General features: G+C 39.4%; 1 protein-coding gene and 1 pseudogene across 1 annotated transcript in view; one reads left to right on the forward strand and one right to left on the reverse strand.

Annotated features, from left to right (window-relative positions):
- LOC143640334 (asparaginyl-tRNA synthetase-like) overlaps positions 1-20,147 on the forward strand; it is a 68,657-nt gene extending 48,510 nt beyond the window's left edge. The window contains exon 6 of the mRNA XM_077108173.1: positions 19,944-20,147. Coding sequence (XP_076964288.1) covers positions 19,944-20,147 — 204 coding nt within the window. The remainder of the gene's footprint in view (positions 1-19,943) is intronic.
- A 209-nt stretch (positions 20,148-20,356) lies between these two features.
- Positions 20,357-23,552, reverse strand: LOC143640333 (myosin phosphatase Rho-interacting protein-like; annotated as a pseudogene).
- Positions 23,553-23,900: the final 348 nt, after the last annotated feature.

The raw sequence follows: 23,900 nt of genomic DNA on the forward strand, positions 1-23,900 counted from the left end.
CTGAGCATGAGTGCCATTTACATCTGAATTGGGCTTTTCATGTACAAGTGTAAATATGCTTTACCCCGAAGCACTTCTATATATTCCTAAGGAAAATTAATGCACTTACAGCACAGAACTATAAAGGGGTATATATCTTATTTCTAAGAGTGTATTGGCCCATCTTCCAAAGTAAAAACGAGTATTTTCTTCCCCCTTCATTGCACAGTGACTTTGCCAAGGCATTGTGTTTATGAGTATTAGCATGGAGGCAGCTACTGTAACAACAGAGGCCTCCTACCAAATCCAATTCCTTAAGATCTAACAGTGTGGATGATGAGCATGAAAAGAGAAATGTAAATAAGATACAAGTGTTTGGGTTTTTGCTTGTGAAAGAGAGGAAAATCAATGATGTGTTCAGAAAGAGCATGTTTCCCAGGAAGCAAAAATAGAATTGCTCACTGTATAGGTTAACTCTGCAAGAGAAACAGATGAGTTCTTGCAAGCTGAAGGTTCCCAAGTGCCACAATGTGTTCTGCCCAGATGGGAAAATGAGAGGAAACTGTCCAGCCTCTTGAACCTGATTCCTGTTTTCTTTCTCCTTGCAAAATGTTCACTCTTCTTTCTTCCTCAGCTTCTCACTTCTTTCTACTTGCTTTCTCGCTCTTTAATAGTTATTGCTCTTCTGCCCATTTTCCAGTTTCGTCCATACCTATTAGTTTCAGGCACTGTTCTATACAATGCAAAAATAACTAAATTAAAATTTAAAACTCCACAGACTTATATTTTATGATGTCAAAAACTTTTGCTGAAAATGAGAAGGCATGAAATATATCTTCACCAACTACAGCCCACTAGCTTATTACATTCAAACTCAAGATTTTAATCATTTATAAATACACATAAATAAACCATTATTAAGTAATTTCTATCTTACATATTTAAAATTAGAAGTGTTACCTACAAAGGAAATTTCTCCATGTTTGTACTGTTATCAATAAGATAGTTTGCCTGACATTGTAGAATATTTATAAGCACCTGACAGACAAAAATAGCATTGTATGTCAGTGTCTCTGGGTCATTTCCCTGAAAATCCTTGACAACAACCAACATGATACTGAGTTGTATACTTTTCATCAATGTTCTTATAGCTCCTTGTGCATTGCTATCTTGTGACACATAGCACTGATGACAAACTTGGTGTGAAAAATAGTCTCCTTATATTAGTAAATCTAAACATTCCCCTATTATGAATATCTATTATCAATGTGTTGCGCCCATATGCCACATAGCTAATGAAATTCTTTCTCCATCATTTTGGGGCATGCTTACTCTTATAGTTTGAATGTGAAATGATGCCCCCTGAAAAATTCATGTTTTAAAAGCATGATCCTCAATTTGGCAAGGCTCAGAAGTGGGACTTTTATGCAAAAATTGAAGCTTTGACCTCATCAATATATTAATGCATTTTCTGGATTAACCCATTGATAGATGAACTACTGGACAGTAATGATAACTGTGGGCATGCAGTTCATGGCTGAGAACTATATCTGTCCTTGACTCTTTTCTTTCTTTCTCCCTGCTTCCTGGCTGCCATGAGGTGAGCAGCTTTCGTCCATCTTGCCTTTCCTCCATGACGTTCTGCTTCACCTTAGGCTCAGAGCAATGAAGTTGGCCAACCATGGATTGTGATCTCTAAAACCATCAGCCAAAATAAACTGTTCGTTCTCTAAGTTGTTCTTGTCACGTTTTTTTCTCACAGTGATGAAACCCTGACTAGAACATCACTATATCTAGAATCCCAAATATCTATGAGTTTTATGGGATGACTTAACATTCCCTCAAATTCATATGTTGAAGTTCTTATCTCCAGTTCTCTTCTCCTCTTATCTCAGCATTGAGGCTGTATTTTGAGATAAGTTCTTTAAAGAGGTAATTAAATTGAGACTCTCAATGTGAATTTCAATTCAGTATTATTGGTGTCTTTATAGGAAGTAGAGATTAGTACACATGTACTCACACAAAGAAAAGATCATGTGAAGTCAGCCATCTGAAAGCTGAGGAGACAGACCTGAGAGGACACTAACTCAAGCAGCACTTTGATCTTGGACTTAATCTGTGGAACTGAGAAAATAAACTCCTGACCTACTTGCTCCAAAGTCTGCCTTATTTTTGTGGCAGCAGCACTAGAAAACTAATACAACATGATATGTTTCCCAAAATGCGGGAAGAAGTATTTGACCCTCTAATATGTCATGGTCACAACTACGTCACACCAGGGGTAGATCTTGTGATACTTTCTTTAAATATGAAAACTCCACTACCATGTGGCAGCCCCAAGCCAAAGGTTATCCAGCTCTTTGGCTCTTGAGATTCACAACATCTCTAATCTTCTCAAGTGGAAGCAATATTTTTTATTAGATATGATGTCCTTTAAAGATGATTTTCCTCTCCCTCTCTTATAAACCTTAATTATCTGTTCAGAGGATTTTACTTCTACAAAACTTAGAGGCTTGAATTTTAAATGCTTCTTTTTTCTTCTAAAATACCTGCCAGAATCATGGCATTACCATTATCAATTATCCATATAAGAGTAGAAATATGAGAGGTGAGAAGATTGTAAAAATTATAGAAACAAACACCAATCAATTTATCCCATAATTATTCTATTCAGAAACCAATATGGCAAAAATCTAGAGGCCTAAATAAACTGGATTTATTTAAGAGAGAACAAAAATATCACTGCAGCTAGAGTGAGGCAACAAGAGCAGGAGCAGGGCAATCCACACAGTATTGCTACAGATGCTCAGAGAGATGATGGTGGCTTGAGGTGGATGAGAGGTGAGGCAGGATGATGTGCCCACGGTTCAGAGATACTGTAGGGATCAGGTAGTCATCATCATGAATCTTCACTCTCTTTATTGGATGAAGAATGATAAAGGATAAAAGCCTAGCCCTTCCACTTCTGGATTATACTTCCCAGGAGATAAGATGATGGTAGGATCATTGAAAGAGTGCTACAAATGTCATTAAATCATCTGAATTTAATTATCATCAGAATTTGGGTGATCATTTACCTTCTCACCTGGGTTTCATCTCCTATCATAGCTGTTACATTAAAAGGAGTGCTGTTACATTTAAAAAAGGAGAAGGAGAAACAGAAAGAAAAGGAAAATAAATAAAGACATAGATTTGCAAAACTTCTTTATGTTGGCAGGGTCTTTGATTTTCCTTCATCCTTTAGCCTGATTTGTAGCCATGGTTTTGACAGTTAGACTCTGACTTGGACCATGAACCATATCTGAAGTGCCCTCCTATACTACCTAGATTCCATTTCTGATCCTCCTGTTAAACTTTTGCTAGTTTGTCCTCTAATTACTGTCTTTAAGCATCCTGTGTTCCCAACTCACATTTAATAGTCCACCATGGGGCTGGGGTTGTGGCTCAGTGGTAGAGCACTTCCCTATCATACATGAGGCACTGAGTTTGATTCTCAGAACCACATATAAATAAGTAAATAATATAATGGTCCATCAAAATCTAATAAAAATATTTAAAAAATAGTCCACTATGACTGTTACTTTTTAAATGGTATTGTCCCTAATATAGGACTTCTTTTTCATTTCATAGATAAAATATAAGCATCTTTTCCTTATTCTCCTCTCTTCTATGGCTCACTTTTAGGGATTTTTGCTTTGGAAATTTTCTTCTCAGACATGGTGATGTTCTCTCACCAAAGGGCTGAAGTGGGAGATCATCTTCTTTCTCTTTATACCCATGGTTCTCTGAGCCCAGGCCTGCAGATTGGTTGATGACACTTGCTGTGTGAAATTAACAATATAATGAGACTAAAGCATTTATAGAATTAGATGATGATATAAAGATAAATAGAATTATTGTCATTTGTATAGTACTTACATATAATAAAAATACCATATATTTTAGGAATAAACATCTATCTAGAAAAAAGATGTTTAAATCTCAAGGCAGGTATAACCTTCAGCATGGCCCAGGTGTTAAATAAATAAAAATATCAATTAATACTATATTTCAAATCTTGTGAAATTTTGGATTTTTAATTAGAAAAATTATATGTATTTGTAGATCTACATTTAGCTTTTGTGTTGAACATTTATTCATTTATTCATCCATCCATCCATCCATTTAAAATATTTATTGAACACTGATCTTTGTAATGCACTGTCCTGGGCACTAGACAGACACTGCTACATGTGGTAGTTAATTTAAGTGTCAACTTGACTGGGCCATGTAATGTCCAGGTATTAGGTCAAACCTTATTCTAGGTATTTTGAGAGTGGATTCCGATGAGACTCACATTTAAATCAGTAGACTTAATAAAGCAGATTGGCCTCCCCAGTGTGGGCGAACCTCCCCTAGTCAGCTGAAGGTCTGAGAAGTACAAAAGGCTGAGCCTCCCTGAGCAAGAGAGAGTCCTCCGTTAGATGTCTTTGACCAGGGACATCAGCTTTTTCCTGCCTTCAGACTTGAACTCTTGAAGAACACGGGTTCCTCCTGGGTCTTGAGACTGCTAGCCTTCAGAATACAACTTCACTATCAGCTCTTTTGAGTCTTCAGCTTGCCGACTTACCTTCAGGTCTTGATACTTGGCAGATTCCATAATCACATCAGCCACTTCCTTATAATAAATTCTTACAGACATATATAGATGATAGGTAATAGATGGATATTGATATTTATATAAAAGATTTTGTTTTTCTGGAAGATCTGGATTAATATACTATGCTAACCTATCAGTATACACAAAAGTCAGAAGGACCTAGTTTCTCAAATCTGGTATATAGAACAACTTAGCTATGGTCTTCAGTACCCTACCAGAGTTTTCACAAGATGATATAATGTTGTTCACATAAACATATTGGGCCTAAAGTTTTAAAAAAACTTTGGCAAAACCTAAAAAGTTTTTATTTGAAATTTAAAAAATTACAAATATTAGAATCTTCAGAGTTACTACTCTAAATTTAAAAAGACCACAGAACTAGAGGACACTACAGGACACAGAACTACAATACTTATAGAGCACATGTGTGTTAGTTCATTTTCTGTTTCTATAACAGAAAATACCAGAGGAATTTGTGAAGAAAGGAAGTCTACTTCACAGTTTTAGAAGCTGAAGGTACAAGATTAGAGAGCCTCATCATCAGCCTTTAGTGAGGGTTCCCTCAGCTGTGTCACAATGTGGTGAAGTGGAAAGGCAACTAGCTTCATACAGAAGGAGCAAGCACGTGGAGTGGATTCACACTTTAACCATCTGCTCTTGGGAGAACTCCCTCACTTTGTGAGACCAGCATTAGTCCCTTCCAAGAGCAGTGCCCCTAACAGTCTAACCAATTCTAGCTAGGCCTTACCTCTTCAAGATTCTACCACTTCTCACACTGCTACTCTGGGGACCAAGCTTCCAGCCTGTGAATCCTTAGGGGACACACTCAAACCATATCTAAAGAAGAGCACTAACTCGCTAGCTCAAACTTTTTTTTTGTCCCACGGAGTGAGGTCTGAATGCAGGCAAGACTAACCCCATAAAGAAGGATTGACTAGAATCCACTCAGACATATGCTTTTAAAAAGTGAAATTTTGTAAAACTTATCAACAAGCATCAGTATCTTATTTCTTGTCATATTTCATATTTGCTCAACACATGTATTCTAGGACATTCCAAGTTTAAAACCAACCATAGTGTACACGATGATTTGTGAACATAAAACAAAGAGTTATCCTCTCCTACAGCTACTAGGAATGATCAAACTTAATGTCAATGTCGATGGTCTAAATAACTTTCCAGTTACTTTGTGTCTACAATAACTTAGCAGTTTGCTTCCTGCTTACACATTCTAACTATTGTTCAAGGGTATTCCAGAGCTTTTGGATGTTCCAGTTTTAAACTACAAACATCCTCTACCCACCCACCCCCACTGACCAGCAGTGTCCTATGACCCCTGTTGCTATTTATATGACTCTCCTGACTAAACACAACTTAATTTCCATGTGCCATAATGAAGTTAGTGGTGAATTTTCCTGCCTTTCAAAGTCATCTGCACCTGGATGCATTTCTTTAACAGCACCCTATTAAATTATATTTCTCCAAAAACTACCTGGAGACTCGGCTGTAACCACACCTGTGATTTATAAACAAATACACCATAACACATTTGGGAATTTAATCTCTCCAAGCTTTATTTAATACCTATGTGCAATTTACTCTGAGTAAAATGCTATGTTTGACTGCAATAATGGTTCTTGAGGATCCAGGGTTTTTTAAAGAGGAAGACTTGATTGATGTACAAAATAAACTTTTCTGAAATCTAGAAAATGAAATTGTATAGCTTGAAGCACACAATAGATTTACAAAAATCTCCCCTAAGCATGAAAAAAAGGGTTTCTGATTTGCTTGATTATGTTACTTAAAGATTCTAATATTAGAAAGAAAAATAAATACTTTGCATTACAAGAAGTCCTACTTTTGCCATAATGAAAATCCTACTGGAGCCAAAATTAGCCACTTGTCCACCTGTTTCAGTTTTCCTCTGCCCCCTCCATTTTTTACCTGTGTCTCTTCCTGTTTCTCAAATTGCTCAAGAGGGAAGGAAACCCATTCTGATTTCCATAAAGAAATGGGCACATTTCACACCCACTCACCTTGATCAGGGAGTGGGAAACTTTTCTATTCTGGAATTTGCCTGTGTCCTGGTTTTACCATTAAAAAAGATAGCAGTTCACTTCTTTGGAGAAAATGACTCTATATGTCATAAATCAAGTGGAGAAAAAAGTCCTAAGTGTTTAGATTTGATTGGCTACAAAATGCCTAAAGAATTAAGAAATGAAAATTTCAAACACAATTGGAGGGGGGGTATTATGATGCATCTCTGCAGAGTCATTTCTTTTTTTTTTAATTTAAATATTTATTTTTTTTAGTTTTCAATGGACACAACATCTTTGTATGTGGTGCTGAGGATCGAACCCGGGCTGCACGCATGCCAGGCAAGAGCGCTACCGCTTGAGCCACATCCCCAGCCCTGCAGAATCATTTCTTAAAGGTTTTTTTTTTCTTTCTTTCTTTCTTTTCTTTTTTAAAAACAACTTGAAACAGAGGGGTGGTAACACAGACCAATATCCTCACTTTCTGGTACTTTGTATCCTGTCCAACTGTCAAGATTTTGACTGGAATACAGGACACAAGGCCCATTTCCATACTGAGTATCCAACTGTGAGAGACAAGAATTGGTAACTTTGGAAAGAGCAATTGCAAAGAAGATTATTTATTTTGTAATGAATATGCAAATTATTCCCTTGCTGTTTAAAGTCAAGAGTTTAGGCACTTAATGTAAATTAAATATAGAAAATCCCCAAACTTATCTTATGCTTTGGAGTAAGCCTTATTTGTTTGGCTTATTTGTGGGAGTGGTGGCAAAGGGTATGGGAAGTGGCTCAAAATTATCTGAGAAAATGAAATGGAAATTAAAAAGAAACAAAGCATGAAAATAGCTTCTAATACAGAGTGAGCAATAGTACATATCCAAGAATCCTCAACACTGCAACTGAACCTGGTTTTCAGATCATAAAAAATTTAGGGTATAAATCTGAAGTCAGGTAAAGTGTATGTGTGTGTGAGAGCTGATACTAATAATCAAAAATGGTATTTGCCTATGAAAAATCACTCTATTTTCCACTAGTTACTGAATAGTAGATTTTCACAGTAGGCAGGTATTCAGTTAACAGTCAGAAAAGAAATAAATGAAATAATATAAGAGTCTTAAACCTAACTGATAAGCACAATAAACACTTATATGTTAAAAAAGAAGAAGAAGAAATAAACAAGATTTTTTAAATGTAGTTTAAAAAATTGGAGGCTCTAAAATTCAAAATCAGGCTGCACCCTATGAACACCAATAGCCATGGAGAATTTGGAGCTGCACTTTTTCTGGCAACTTCCGCCAGCTGTGGAGAGGGGCATTAAGCTCTTGCAGCACTTCTTGATGGCAACTGGCTGTGACTTTTTCCCGTCTGCCTGTCCAGGAACACAATCAGTATTAATTCTACTTGGTTATAATATTGATTTTTGTTAATAAAAATGAATTTATAAGAAAGAAATACCATAAACAATGTTATCAAAAGTTTCTGTTATTTCACTACCAAATAGGAACCATAAAAACCTCTACCATGTATATTCATTAAGAGGCTGTGCAGAGCCATTGTTTCTAAAGAATTAACTAAATCAAAATAAATTCAAAGTGCACATGTGTTTATTCTAAATTAGAAAAATTTGTTACTTGAAATTAGAATCATAGACAATCTTTAATTGTCATTTTTCATCAAACATATTTTAAAACTATTAAGCATTCTCATTTTAATTTTTAATTTAATTGTTGTACACAGAATTCTTTTCACTATTCATTATGTTATGGAATTGTTATTAAGATACAATACTCCTAAAATTGGATCAGAAGAATAAGTAAAATTATCCTCATATAATTTTACTCACACTCATGATTAATTTACCAATAGAATTAAACATATTTTACTAGGAGAAAAGATAAAAGCATTTGACAAGCTAAACATATACAGAGATGCAAATGTATGTGAGCCTATACATATGTATATACATGTGATAAAATATTAATTTAATGTATTTAAAATAAAATTCACTACCTTTTAGTTTTATACCAGGATTTTTTAGAAATATTATGTTTTGTTGAATAGACAGTTTCGTGGTTAAAAAAACTTGACCTATATCTAGGGGTCTTGAGTTAGAATTCCTCTCACACTACTTTCAGCTATGTGTCCTTGGGCATGTCATTTGATCTTTCTGCAATACATTTCCTTCAGCTGCAAATTGAGAAGGTTGTGGTTGAAAAGCTCTAAAGTTCCATCCTGTTCTGTGAGTCTCTGAGAGAGAAAGTTCATAAATATTCCATAATCTTCCTTTTACCAAAATGTTACTTCCAAAATAGATAACCTTTCATGACACAAAGCAACTGTTATGACAAGATACCTTTCAATTAATGCAAATTTTAAAGTTACCATTTAAAACAATTCAAAAATAGAGAAGACTCTATCAAGATGTTGTGATTTCAGATTTTTTAGAACACAACATGGGCATCACATGCCAATCAAAATAAATCTGAATGAAGCAAATTATTAAGTATGAATGTTAGAGTTCTGGAATACTTCCAAATTCCTGCTATCATTTTCAAAATAAGCTTTTCATAAAAAGAAATATAGCCTAAATTAAGCAGAATCCATTAACTATATACAAATTAAACATTATTTCTTGTATTCCAAATTCAGAGCAAATGCTTAAAATGACAACAAAACAAATTTTTTATCAGTCATTTTTCATTCTCTCCTAACTTCCAGACTACGGCCTATCACAGAACCTCAAAATGAAAATTTTAAATTCAGAAAAATATTCACCCAAATTAATGCACAGTCCCTTAATTAAAAATATAATGCCATTCATTAAGTTGTCATAATAGCAAAAGTATCCTAATATGCTTCATACAGATGTGTAATAATCTTTATAAGAAAATAAAATAGGTTTCTGGTTAACCCTACATGACTTAATTAGCCAGGAAATACCACTCTACAATGTTGATTAGTTAGTTGAGAATTCACTATAAAATCCCCCAAAATAGAAATTATAATTAATGGGAAATGAAGAGAATGCATTCATATCCTCTCATGATATGACTTTACTCCTATAGTTTATTCATAAGTTCTCTATCCTGAAATTGTGAATATGAGATTATTAAAAATTTTAATTTCCTGCCAGTAGTCAGTCACCATTAGCAAATATGGGATAGGAAAGTATAATATCTATGTTTTGAGAACCATCTTACTTAGTTTTGTTTTCCTCTCGGTGGGATGGTTTGACCTTACGTATTCATTAGAAAAGGAAAATCATCACCTAGGTCACAAACTTCTAGATATGAAAGAATAAATCAAGTTCTGTAACAGGTAATTGATCAACAGTGAGGAAGCCCACAAAATGAGCTACTTGACTGTTTCTAAGTTTTAGGGCATCTGCCTCTGCTAGTGGCCTCTTGCTTCTGACTTTACAACTGTTAGTGAAAACTCTTTTAAAACATAATGATAAATATGTATCAGCACTTAAAAATCAATTCAGGCTTTTATAATTTTGGTTAAGCATCTCTAATTAAGTCTAATTTCTGTCAAAGATAATATGAGATACTTTTTATAGTTACACAAATGTTGAGTTAACATTACTCTGGACATAAGAAAACTGAAAAAAAATTAAAGGTAAAAATTATGTGCAAGGGGGAAACTAAATCCAGCATTCAAGACATGTACACATCAAAACTAGGCATCCATTAACTAATCCCATGACAAATATTTTTGAGAAAATAAATAATGACAATAACAAAGCTGAAAAGCTCTACAAGTTTGAGAATTAAAAGCAGGCCAAACTAAAATGTACTACTCTCTAGTACATTTATCATAGAAATGTTTTAGAAAAAATCTAGCTTACCACACCACAAAAATCAAAAGCTCATCATTTCAAGGACTTTTGAAATGTAAATAAAAAATAAATAAGTAAATAAATGTAAAGAAATATTTCCCTTATAAAAGAATAATATATTTTCTGAAGCAATGCACCTAAAGTTAAAAAGCAAATCTAGACTTACAACATCTCACATCTAATACCTACAGATATTGTGTTTAAAATCTGGATCTTTGCTGTGATGGTACAGAATATGAGATGGTATGAATATTCAAAATGGAAACTGTCCCATCGGTGATATGATATAAAAGACTCTAGAAACACTATTACCTAGTCACTGAAAATGACAAAGGACTAAACCATAAAGAGCCCAATGTGGGAAACACACGAGGAGAATTGAATAAATGACTTAATAGGTGTGTCACAATATGCATGCTATCATGTTGATACATACTAAAACAATCCTGACTTTACAAGTACAATTCATTTCCCAAATAGTTTAAGAGTTGCAAATAAACATATTAAGGGCTCTTCTTAGTTTATAAAGAAGTCCTTGATAAAGAGGATAGCAGGGGAGGGTGCGCAAAGGCAAAAAATGAAGACGTCAAAAGAAATAAGTTTTCCTTTGAGGGAAGGAGTTAAAGGTTTTTGTGTATTTTAATTAGTGTGCAAAAAAAAAGGAAGGAAGGAAGGAAGGAAGGAAGGAAGCTGTGAAAACTATTAATTAACACCTTAGCACCACTATCTAGCCCCCACTAACACCTTGTGCTCTAGCAAAAAAAAAAAAAAAAAAAAAAGATAAAAAGAAAAAGGCAGATGGTTGTAAAAGAAAGAAAGAAAAGGAAAAGGCCCTTCTGATTCTTACTCCAGGCCATTAAAAAATTTTAAAAAAAAAGTTCAAGCTTCCTCTAGCATTATTGTAACAACTATGGACAAGATTTATCTTCAAAAAACTTTCTTGTTTACAATACAAATCTCCCCCTCTGTAACAAATTAAGCCCAATTATCTGGCTGAACAGTTTCCATAATAAAACCTGGTAGACATAGGAAGCAGTAACCTTTCCACTTTTTTTCCTCTCCATTTGATAGCCTGCAGATTTCAAGGAGTGAAAACCACTCTTACTTATCCCATTAACACATAGGTGTTGAGAGGGCATGGAAACCCCTGGAAAGATAAATGGCCTCATTTTCTTTGGATCAGGCTTTGGAGACAACTTCCAAAGATCTGAAAAAGTGCTGAAAACTCTCAGTTGCTTATTTGATCCATAAATTTAAAAAGTGCTATGGGAAACATAACATTCCTCAGAAAAGCATCATTAACTCTTTTTTTGATCAATGCACTCTACAGACATTGGTATATCTAGGTATTGCTAAAGGACAGACTAGGAATAGTCAAAGAAACAGATCCATCTGTTAAGATAGGAAGTAGATGAAATGCAATCACATACACTTGGGTCCTGGCCAAATCTAATTCACCCTGACAGACTGGGGCTCAGCTTTTAATCAAATAGCTGTCAAAGACACATTCATGTCCCTCTAACAGTCAAATAAAGAAGCCATCCAAAGAGGAATTTCAGAAAATCAAGTTTATTCTAAGTCTTCAAATCACATGTGTGCAATGTGTGCCTGCCCAATAATATATGCAAATTTTAATGACAAAATTAAAAATTCTAGTTTTTTTTCCTATGACACTATATTTTGCACTCATCAGATGACCTACCCAAGAGTTTTAACTAGCCACTTTCTGTCCATGTGAACCTCACTTTGCAAAAACTCTCTTAAGTCCTTTTTTTTAAAAAGCAAACAAACAACAACAACAACAAGTCAGAACAGAGCAGCCTTTCCCAATTTTCTCAACCTGACCTATAAGGAGTAATATCTAAACAAATAAATACACTTCCCTTTTCTATCCCTACTCTGTAGAATTCCATTTACCTCGCCAGTCAAGAAAGGCAGAATAATGAAAAGTTGTGTCCACTCATACCTCAATGGGCTTTGTTCACATCAGCCGTTAAATAATACTTTGACAGAACAATAGCACCTTCTCCAGTACTAAAAGCATTATGATTAATCTTATTAAACCAGATTCTGAACCATGGCCAGAATAACTAGACAGCTAATGATATAACTACTGTACCTACAAACTCATGCTACTGAAAAAATAAGGAGCAGAAAAGAATATTCATTTTTACGTGCCCAATACAAATTAATGACATTTTCCATAGAAACAAGATACCTGTTGCTACAAAATAAATAAATAGGTAGACTAGCCAGTGACCTAGGTAACTTTTCTCTTTTAAAAAAGAATCCAATACTCTTATGAAAGAAAAAGCACTTTACTAATTTACATACAATTAACAAACAAAAAAGAAATGTCATCATCCTACTTAAAAGTTAGTCCTACTGTAAGTTGGTGGATTTCTATATCCCCACACATTTAGAAGTAAAGTCATGATTTCCTCCTTCTTGCACAGTTCAGGAAGGATTTCGGGAGGAAGATCATCATTAAACATTTTGGAAACTTAAAGCTGAATTCTTTGGCCACATCTCTCTTTAGGTATTATAATAATAAATGAACAGACAATATGAGGAGCTACATATGGAACAACCATACTTATACAACACTTTGAACTGTTATTTTCAAGAACTGAAGAATGATTTATTTTTGCAAATTTCAGTATCGTTCAAGTCAGAGCCAATTATTTGCTTCAAGGTGATTTCACAAATAACTGATGTCAAAAGCTCTTTGATGCTTTCCTAGGCTACTCAAGAATATGAAACTTAAAAACAAAAACAAACAACAAAAAAAGAGACATATCCAGATAATCTGAAGATGAAGAAGAAAGCTTTTCTTACTGTTTATAAAATCATGTATCCTTATTATAACTAAAAGCACATAAATAGTGTCAACACTTCCAAGGGTTGTTACTTCCTCTTTCATATGCCAAAATAGTATTTTCAAAAAGGCTGGTTAACAAATGGTATTCCCTTCACTTTTGGAATGATCAGCCAAGAATTTACATACCATACTTCTGGAGAAAATCATTTTTGACAGAAGGAATTGTCATGGCAAGAGCATACAAATACAGGGCCACATGGTGTCCTTTCTTGAGATAAGAGGCAATAACCTGACACACTTAGGGCTTTATTCCATTTCTGAATGAAGAACTTGGTGCTACCCACGTCAACACCAGAAAGGAAAATACCCTGGCACTGTACTAATCACACACAGGGACCTCTGCTCTTACCTCCCCTGTTAAGCACTGTTCTGTGGATTAATTCTTCTTTGTTTTAGTTGAAGCCAAAAACTAACATCACAAAACAGTGTTTCCCTACATGGGACTCTCTGTAAACCACATTCTTTGACTGCATAAATTTTTTCTTAAGAATTAACCTGGCCCCTTTGTGAGATGCTGAATTAGGGCCAGGAACAGGGAGAAATTTCTGCACCACTTCTGCCAGGAAGTCAGTCAGAATCAAACTTAGGAAAAGGGGACTAATAAGGACAGAACCAAGAAAAGAGTCAGCTGACCAAGACCAAATGCTCACAGCAACAGTCACCAGGGTATTTTCCCATCACAAAAGCTTTGGCCTTTGTCCCTCAAGTCTGAAATAATAAATTTTGTACTGAAAACTAGTGGGCTGATGCACCTAAGCAACAACTATTGTTATCAGGAGACGGCAAAGGAATATTCACGCTCTTGAGGAAGTAGAGTAAGCACACCTTTCTGCCATGAAGAGAAGGAAGGAAAAGAGCATGAAAGAAAGAATAACCTTATTCTAAAGCAAATATGTTATTTACTACAATGAAAGTTCAAAGGAGAAAAGTACCCAGGCCCACAAGGGATGCATTTGAGGACAGAAAGAGGTGGCAAGACTTGGCCAAGGGTCTCCAGCAGAACAGGACAAAGCTGCTCTGGAAACCCAATTTGCCATTTTCTAAATTGTGGGTTCTCTTCACCATGCCCTCCTCTTTCCAAGCAGGACTTAGGGTAAATCAAGCTGAATGAGGTTAACACAGGAGAGAAATGCAAAAGGATTAAAAAAAAAAAGAGGGAACACGCCCACCCAGCAACTGGTCAGTGCAAAGCCACAGAAGGGGAGCATTCTTGCTTACTGTTGCAAGAAACAGAGTTCTTATCATCTTCCAAGGCCGACCTGCAGTGGCTCTCTGGCCTACTTACAGGCCTTGGAAACAGGCAAGACACAAGCTGCCAGGGAAGAAAAGAACAGAGCAGGACTTTTATTATCAAAGCTCAAAAGCTTGACAAGTTGGTCTTAGCCTCCATCTCAGCCTCTCTCTTAGAGCCTGTGTGCTGACCTATATGGAAAGATCTCAGAGCCCATGTTGCACATGTGTGTGCGCACGCACATTCATCCCCACCTCCACCTCCAAGCAGTGGGAATTTCATCTGGATTTTTTAAATGTCCCTTAACATAACCTTAAAATTGAAGTGCCTTTATAAAAGATTGAAAACATATGTATTTGAGGTAATAACACTGCCCGCAGTTGTTTTTTCATTTTTAAAGGAAAGACCTCATGCTATAATTTGTGTGAACAAAAAAAGAATCTTAGAAATCATCTAAGACCTATCATTTTATAAATGAAAACCAACTAGGGATCAGGGAGACAGGTGTTGTTTCTCTGAAATTAAAAGTAGTTAGTTCTTGGATGTTTTGTTCCAAAATCTTTTTGAGTGGAGAAACAAACTCTGACAGAAGGAAAACCTTAAGAGATTCAAACACGGGTTAACTCATGCTATCAGTGTGTTAGCTTCAGAGACTTGAAAGTCACACAACTTCCTTAAACAAAATCACAACCTGTTAAGATTAAGTGCATGGAGCAGATGATCTATAAGGTATTTTCTCCCCAGATGTAAAGTTGTATGATACTGTTCCAGAGCCAAACACTAAACAACAAGAGTAACAAGCAGTTTAACAGTAGTTGAGATGATTACTTTTAATGTACCCAAGATTTAAAAGTGTACACTGTTTTAAAAATAGATTTTCTTTGCTTTCCTCTACCACTAATTTGTATACTTATATATACAAAACTGGAAGGACGGTTTGACCTTAGCCTTAAAGGGTAACAGACAATGATCCCGACAGACAATTAGCTGTTAACAGTTAGATATATTTAGCATTATCAGTGTACTGAAAGTATTTGGAAAGTTCAGTCCTCAGTAGACAGAGCATGAATCATGTCCATGTCACCAGCAGACCACTTATCTAATCACTCCCACTATAAATGCAAGACTCTATGGCTCCAGAGCTGGTTTGTTTCATATTTCAGCTCCACAGTCACAGACAAATTCCCTGAGCCAAAATAAAACCTTTGACTTTCTGCATTCACCATCCCAAAATGGGTGAGTGGCGTCTCAGCCTGTGGAATTCCACATTGTGATCTTAATAAGCAGAAAGGGATTCTGACTGCTCCAGCTGAGATTGTACCAAATGGCTAGCCAAGAGGCTAGGATTCCAAATTCCTTTGAAGGAGGCATGAAGGTGATGGATTCAACAAAAGGCTGTGAATTTCACTTAAAACTTCAATCACGTTTTAAAAAATTAACAAGCTAGTTTAAAAAAAAATGGTTTCTAGAAACCACATAATAGCATTCTTCTGGTCATCTATGAAAATCCAATAATTGTTAACTCCCAAGAAATAAAAATATGTAGCCTCTTATAAATACATTTTAATTGGTAACTCAAGCTTTATTTTAAAAGAAAAGGAAAAGCAAAAAAAATTTACTGAGGACCCCTGCCCACAAAGTAAATGATTTATAAACTCCAACATGCAGATCAAAGCCGATACTCAAAGCCCCTTATCTACACAGGCTGGCAAGCAAACAAGGCCCAGGGCCAGTGAAAGAGCATACACTAATTCTCTCAAGGAAGAAAGGCAATCACAACAAGAGATGAAATTTGTGGAACAAAAACGTAAAAAGGGTTTTTTTTTGTGTGTGTGTGTTTTTTTTTTTTGCTAAAATTTAAGAAAGGTACAGTAGTGAGAAGCATACACAGAATATGATCATAGCAAATATTCTTTCAATCAAACTGAAATAGGTCTTCAATACTGAATGTGGGTGCTAAGGTGCAAAGAAACTATGGGAAACAGAGCAAAGTTGCCCAGTGGCAATATTAGGTGAGCTGCATGTGTAATTTCAAATATTCAAGAAATCATACTAAAAAGGTAAAAGATGTATGTGAAACTGATTTTAATGGCATATTTTATTTAACTCAACATAACCAAGATAGTATCATTTCAAGGTAATCAAAATCTAAAAGGAAACAATTTATTTCATGGTACTTGGTATTCAAAATCTGGAATGATCCACATTGCAAATGATCCATAGTTACAAGTAGCTGCTGGATACCCTTTTGGACAGAACATTTAAACATCTATGTAGTTAATTATCCAGAATTCAGATGCATCAAAATACTGTGGTTAGAAAAGGAAATGGAAAAAAAAAGATGAAAAAAGAAAAAAGAGAAAAGAAAAGATATGTTCATCAAAGGTGATCAAAAATTCCCCAAGGCCTGAGAAGAGAAAGTTAAGTTGGATTACACATAAATGAAATAAAAATAATTTAGATTTAGACATCAAAACTTCAGAGCTGATGAGACTAACACAGTTCTACTGTAGGCATCTGTACAGAGTCCTTCTCTTTGAAAAACTGTATAAAATAAGCATGAATTTTAAAAAAAAATAACATAAAATTACCTCTGGAAAAAAGTACAGGGAAAATATAAGATCTCTGCTATATATTCCTTTAAGCTGTTAGTGACAACTCCTCCACAAAAGAATTAGTAATTTATATAAACTCCAAGAAAGCTGAGTGAAGATATACATTTTAACTTTTAAAAACACTGAGGAAGGGTTGTGGCTCAGTGGTAGAGCAGTGGTCTAGCACATGTGAGGCCCTGGGTTTGATTCTCAGCACCACATATAAATAAATAAATAAAAGTCCATTAACAACTAAAAATATTTTTAAAAATACTAAGGAATAATGACAGTATCTGGAAAAAGAGAAAGTAAGAAAACTACAAGACCAGTCATTTGTAAAGAAATTATTTGTCACAGTGTTCAGTAATGTCACCCTCTACATGTGAGATGTTAGGTGGGCAAAAGCACTGAGTCCCTAAACATTTTCAGTTTGTTCCAAGCCTGTATGCACATATGACAAATATTTTTCCATTGGTCCTCATATAATTGATACAGAAACATATTCAATAAGAACATGTTCAATTGGATATTTCATGTCTGGGTTACTAAAAGTTTAATTTTACATTATTCCCAAAATGACCTAATGGCTGAAGAACAATAAGATGGGCTTTAGATTGATTTACAATATGTTGTTCTTTAAATTCTATGCCATAGAGCTGTCAAAGATGGTTTTTCATAACGACTCACATATCAAGCTACACCACTGAGTCGACATTATCTGGATTTGGTGTCGGTAGAATACTTAGGTTATTATGCCATGAGAGATTTTAGGTATCCAGTCTACAAATTCTGAGTCTGTTATTAATATGTCATAATCTTAGGCACATTGTAATGCTTGGCTAGACCTGTTCATCTTCTTAAAAAAAAAAACAATGTACCACACTTGATCTGAATTGTAGGTTGGTTTCAGAATGGAAAATAAATTTTAGAAAAATATCTTCTGATGAATAGTATCAAGGGTTAGCTCTGTAGACACCAAATGGTTCTCAACCATTTTCTTGTCTAATCCACCTATGGGATATGACAAATACCTAAGAGTGACAGGGACTCATAAGTGAGGTTTCAGAGACCTCCCAGGGGAAGAAGATCATAGCTGGTCTACTGAAATTCTCTGAGTCAAGAACCATGGGGAGGACTGGGGATTCAGCTCAACGGTACCTCAGTGATCTAAGTGATACCCTGGAAAGACCTAGAGTCACTCACAATGTTGGCTCCTCGGGAGGAAGTTATGGCTGAAGGATTTTATGGGAGACATTTCTGACAAAGATTCCCCTACCCACAAAGTGCCACAGCAATTATTACATGAGAAATGCCTGTGGGAAGGGGCCATGAGTCATATCTTTTTGATTTTTGCCTTGTTCATCAGACCCTTCAACGGGAAGAAGATGCTGGAATGTCCCCAGTATGAATCACCATGCTCCTCTGGACTGACCGTTTCAATGCCCCATCAGTGACTTGGAAGAAGAATCCAACTAGTCACCTTTTAAGGGATGCTCAGTACAGGCCAGGGCAGCTGTTGTCTCCTGGCTGGTGACAAAGTTCCCACTGATTCCTGGTATCTTTCTGAAAGAAATTCCTGATATGAGGGTCCCCAAGTGCACAATCCTGAGGATAAGCAAGGAGATGTCTGCAGACCTCAAGAGAACCACACCAGAACCACTACAACCGATTAATCACAGACCAGCTTTCACATGCACCCAGAATATTCCAGAGTCAGGAACTGATGCTAAAATTATCACCTCCATTTATACAAACATCCCAGATAAATTAGAATTTTTACAACTACTTCTTCTTTTTCTTTTTTTAACAGAACAAGGCAGGGAGCTGAACTCTGCTTTACCTTGTACTATCTGGTCTAGATCTGCCAACATGTATCAAGAAAACAAGTCAATAAATCTCATAAAATTTTAATAATGCATTTTTATTAGGTCAGCCTAACTTTGCCACGGTATCCTATCTATCATTTTTGGTGTTAAACATTGGTAATAATTATTTGTTTTTTAATGCAGTGGTTCTCAACAAGGGGTGATTTTGCCCTCTATGTAACATTTAGTAAATAATGGAGATATTTTTGGTTGTCAAAACTGGAGCACCTAATGGACAGAGGTCAGGGGTGTTGCTAAACACCCAAAATGCACAAGACAAGCCTCACATGTTAAATAATCACCTGTTTAAAATGTCAATAGTGCTGAAGTTGAGAAACACCAATTTATGCCTTAATTAGATATTTGTTTAAAATTTTCTTGTTTGTAATATTCACCTGGCTTGACATGGCTAGGCTAAAAACGACAATTTGTTAGCAGGGAGACCACTAAGTAATAAGGACAGGGCTGAAAAATAAAAAAAAAAATTTGGACTGGATAACTTAGAAACCAGAGTACATATTAATAGTAAGAATAATAACAGATGCCATATTTCAATAGTGTTTTAAATTTTTCTGAATGCCTTAGCACAATTTATGATCAAACTTTATTATTTTTTGTGCAAGATTTAATAAAAAACAAACAAAAATAGGAATGGTTGCTTCCAACATTTTCCAGGTTGTGAAAGGTTTGCCAGGGTCATCTGGGGCGTGGTTCTAAGCTGCATTGGTGGAACAAATACCAAATGCTGTCCTCCTCCCAGGCCAAAAGGCAGCGCATGCAGGCTGCACAGCCCGCAGGGCCTCTTCCTCCAGCAACCAGGCAGGGGAGGCACCTCTGTAAAACCCGACCATCCAGGTGGCTCCTCTCTGCCCAACAGGACCTGCCCGCCTGGTGGTGCCCGGCTAGTGGGCAGCAGAGCTGGGACAGCAGCCAAGTCCCCATCCTGCACTCTGAGACAGGGCTAGCTTATCAACAGGCCGCTGAGCCTTATACTGACAGTGAGTGCGGTGGGGCTGTGGTGGGCATTCTGCTCCGACGCCATGGGACAGCCCTCCCCGCCCCACTGCTCGAGCTTCACTAATTTCAGATACCATGGAAAAAAAGCTGTGACGGGGACAAGAAACCAGAGTCAGCACGGCAGGGAGTGTGTGGACAACCCAGACACCAGTCTCTCACGCATCCATACCCACAGTTAATGATGACAATGACAACAAACAAAAGTACGGACAAGAAGCTGCTTGGGTCGTGCCGCCGCCAGCTGGGAAGGGTGTGAAAAGTTGCGTGGGACGCAGCTAGTCTTTCTTCAAGTCCCTGGATTCAAAGAGCTTCAGCCGCTCCTGCACTGTCAGGCCTTCCTTCAGACTACGACAGGGGACCTGGAAGCGGGCGCGAGTCAGTTATCCCATGAGACCTGCTCAATTACAGACTTGGACCTAATGCTTCTGAGCTGCCGGGTGACACAGGATCTGTCTTTCTTCAGGAAGTCAGGGTTGCTTTTAGATTTCATTATGTCATATCCTGCCACAGCAGGGCTCTCGGGGGACTTTTCACCCAGGGCTTCTGTAGCTGCTTTCAGCTGCTCTTTCAACTTGCTGATGTCGCAGTCTGCCTTGGCCTTTGCGATGCTGAGCTGTGTAGATATCTTTGTATGTCACTGGCATACTTCTTGTCCCGCAGGGCTGTCTGGAGCTCATCCTTGAGAGAGCTGATCTCCTGTTTCAGGTACTGTATTTCTGATTCCTTTACCCACAACAAGACCTCTAGCTCATAGGCATCCTTGCCCTGCGTGAGGGGCGACCCTGAGGCCTCTCCACCACCGTCCCCGGTCAGTAGTGTCCGTAACCGTGTGATTTCTGCAGCCAGGCGGTTATTCAGTTCCTGGTTGTGGGCATTGAGCTCCTGGTTCTCACGCTGGCACTGCCGCAGGGCCTGCCGCTCGGCCTCCAGGACCTGGGCCAGGTGGGCATTCTCCAGGCACTTCTGCGAGTACTGCTCTGAGAGGACCTCCAGCTCCCGCTGCACCGACTGCAGCTCCTCCAGGTACTGTCGCCTCAGGGCTTCGATGTCCGAGTTGATGCTGCTGATTTGAGACCGCTGGCTCTTTTCTAGCTCGCGTTCCATCTCCTCCCGGTGGGCATTCTTCATGGCTTCAATGGCTGAGATGGTGGCGGCGGTCTCCTCAGCCAGGAGGCGGTCTTTCTCTTCCCTCAGCTTCTCCAGCTCCCTCTGGTGCTGCCTCTGCAGATCTTCAATCTTCTTCTGGTGTGTTTCCTCCATTGCAGCAAAGCCCCGCTCACATGTGGCCTGGAGCACATAGCCCTCCGGGGCGCTCTGCTCACGGCCAAGGGCTACTCTCAGCTGATCCTGTAGGAGCCGGTTCTGCTCCAGAAGGTCCGAGGCCTCCTTCTGGCTCTGCTCCAGCTCCTTCTCCAGCAGGGATGTCAGCTCATGAGTGGAGAGTCGGTCACTTCTATCCTCGGAGGACAGGTGCAGGGGGGCAATGGGCACCTGCTTTTCCTCCCGGAGAGGAGTGGTCTCCACCTGATGCCACCGCTGCTCAATCTCCACATGGACATTCTGTGTCTTGAGGTCAGTGGCCACTGGCAACCCTGGGCTCCTATCAACCTCCATTCGCAGAATCATGTCCTCAGCACCTGGTCCATCTGCAGTGTCCAGCATCCCAAATCGCTTGCGGCATTCTTCCCGCCGCCGTACACTTTCCCGCTCCAGCTCCCCTGGCTCTACCTCAAGGTGCCCCGGTTCATGGGCATCAGCAGGCCCCACAGTGCTGGCCCTTTCCTGAGCCAGGGCCTGCTGGATGGGGCGGAACTCAGCCCATTCAAAGGTCTTGGAGCGGCCCTCCCGCCTTCGTTCACGTGCACGGCTCCTCTTCTGCTCAGGATCTGGCTCCCCTGGTTCTGTCTCAAGCTTCTCACTTGGCCTTGAACAGGTCTCAAAAGATGTGCTGCTCTTGTTCTTTTCCTCAGGCAATGAGCTGGTCACATCTGGGGCAGTGGTTGGGTGAACGTGCTTCATGATGGTCTGTATCCAGTTCCTCCGGATTCCAGAAGTCATGGCAGACAGTGTGAACTCGCCCTCCTTTGTGTGTATCTGGAAGCCATAGTTCCTCTGGACTGGATATTCTGTGACGTCATAACATGTGGACAAGTCAATTTCCCCATCCAAGTCAGCTGCCTCCTCAGCTACGGAATCCCTATAGTACCTCAGGCTCTGATCTGCCAGGACAAACCAGTGTTTCTTCCACTGGCTGTCCTCGTACTGCTTGGTCAGCCAGCCTTTCTTGAAATTCAGCAGGTCAGGCGTCATGGAGGACTCCGTGGACCTCCTTTCCAGTGACTTGGCTCTTCCGTGTGGAGACGGGGGAAGCTGAGGTGTCCGATAGAGGCGCTGTGGGGATTTCACTGGTGAAGTCCCGCTTCCTGGGGAATGCCCTCTTCTCGCTGCGGCCCTGGCGAGTGTCGCTTGATGGGGAGGGCACTGCCGAGGCATTGGTCTCCATGTGCTCTGCCTTCTCAATGTCTAAGGCCTCAAATTTCTCAATTACCTGGGATCTCCTGTTGGGGGTGCTGGGGCTGGGGGGCGAGAGTGGCGGGGGCAGCTGCTGCTCCTCAGCCTTCAGGTCCTGCTTGGTCTTCTCCAGGGAGAAGTAGCCACTCTCCACCCACACTTTGCGGCCACAGTCCATGCGATCACTACTCATGCTGCTCTCCTCTTCTTTGCCTTCCAGCCCTGGTTCCCGCAAAGAGCTGGCAGCAGGAGGCTGGCTCTGGCTAGGACTCTGAGTTGGGCTCAGGCTGCTCCCATCGGGCTGGTCCTTGGCCCTCATTTCTTCCTGCCAGAGTGTGGATTTGGTGGTGGGGACTTTTTCTGCACTGAGAATGCTGCTGCTGCTGCTGCTGCTGCTGCTGCTGCTGCTGCTGCTGGTGACAGCCACCTTGGCAGGTCCAGGCTCCTGCGGGGTGGGTGGCTCTACTTTCCTTTTCTTCTTCTGTTTCTGCTTGTTGGTCCTGGGATAAACCATTAGCATTTCTAGCCACCCGTTGATGATTTCCTTGGTTTCTGCCCTGATGAAATGCTCCTTTTCAGGTGTCAGGATGCACAGGGAGAACTTCTGGCCAGTATGGCCCTCCCCATCCACCACATCTGTGCACTGGTTCATGTTGATAGTGCCCTGTGGGAGGGTTGTGGGCATCTCATCCAGGGCGTAACGCAGGAGGCCATGCTCATAGAGGATGAAGAACCGCCGCTGCCATTTCCGAGACGGATGCATTGGGTTGTCAAAATCTGTTCCATCTGGAGCCAGGAGCAGCCAGCCACCATAAATGGGTTTTGCCTGCGTCAGGTCTTCGTCATTGAGCAGATGCGACTCTCGGGGCTTGAAGCAATTCTGACACTTGCTCTTGTTGAAGATGTTGGCCTGGAATTTCCTGCACGGATTCTCCTTGGCCGCCGACATGGTAGTCGCAGCGGCGGCGGCGGCGCCGCAGGCCCGGCCCGCGCGCTCCCGGCGGGGTCGGGGCTCAGCGCAGCCGCCGCCGCATCCCCGGCCAGCCGCCGCCGCAGGCCCGGCCCTGCCTCTCCCGTGGCCCGGCTCGCCACACGCCGAGGCTGCCGCGCCGCCGCCGCCGCCGCCGCTGCCGACGGGCCTCACAGCGCGCGCGCCGCCCCGCGCCCGCCCGCACTGCCTCCGCCCGGCCGCCTCGGGCCCATGGACGCAGCCCCCTGACTCCCGCCGCCGCGGCCGCCGATTGGCTGGGTTGCATGGGCGGAGTCAAAAAAGTCCCCCAATGAGCAGCTCTGTGGTCTGAAAGGG

This window comes from Callospermophilus lateralis, unplaced genomic scaffold (assembly GCF_048772815.1).
Source record: "Callospermophilus lateralis isolate mCalLat2 unplaced genomic scaffold, mCalLat2.hap1 Scaffold_182, whole genome shotgun sequence".
Lineage (NCBI taxonomy): Eukaryota > Metazoa > Chordata > Mammalia > Rodentia > Sciuridae > Callospermophilus > Callospermophilus lateralis.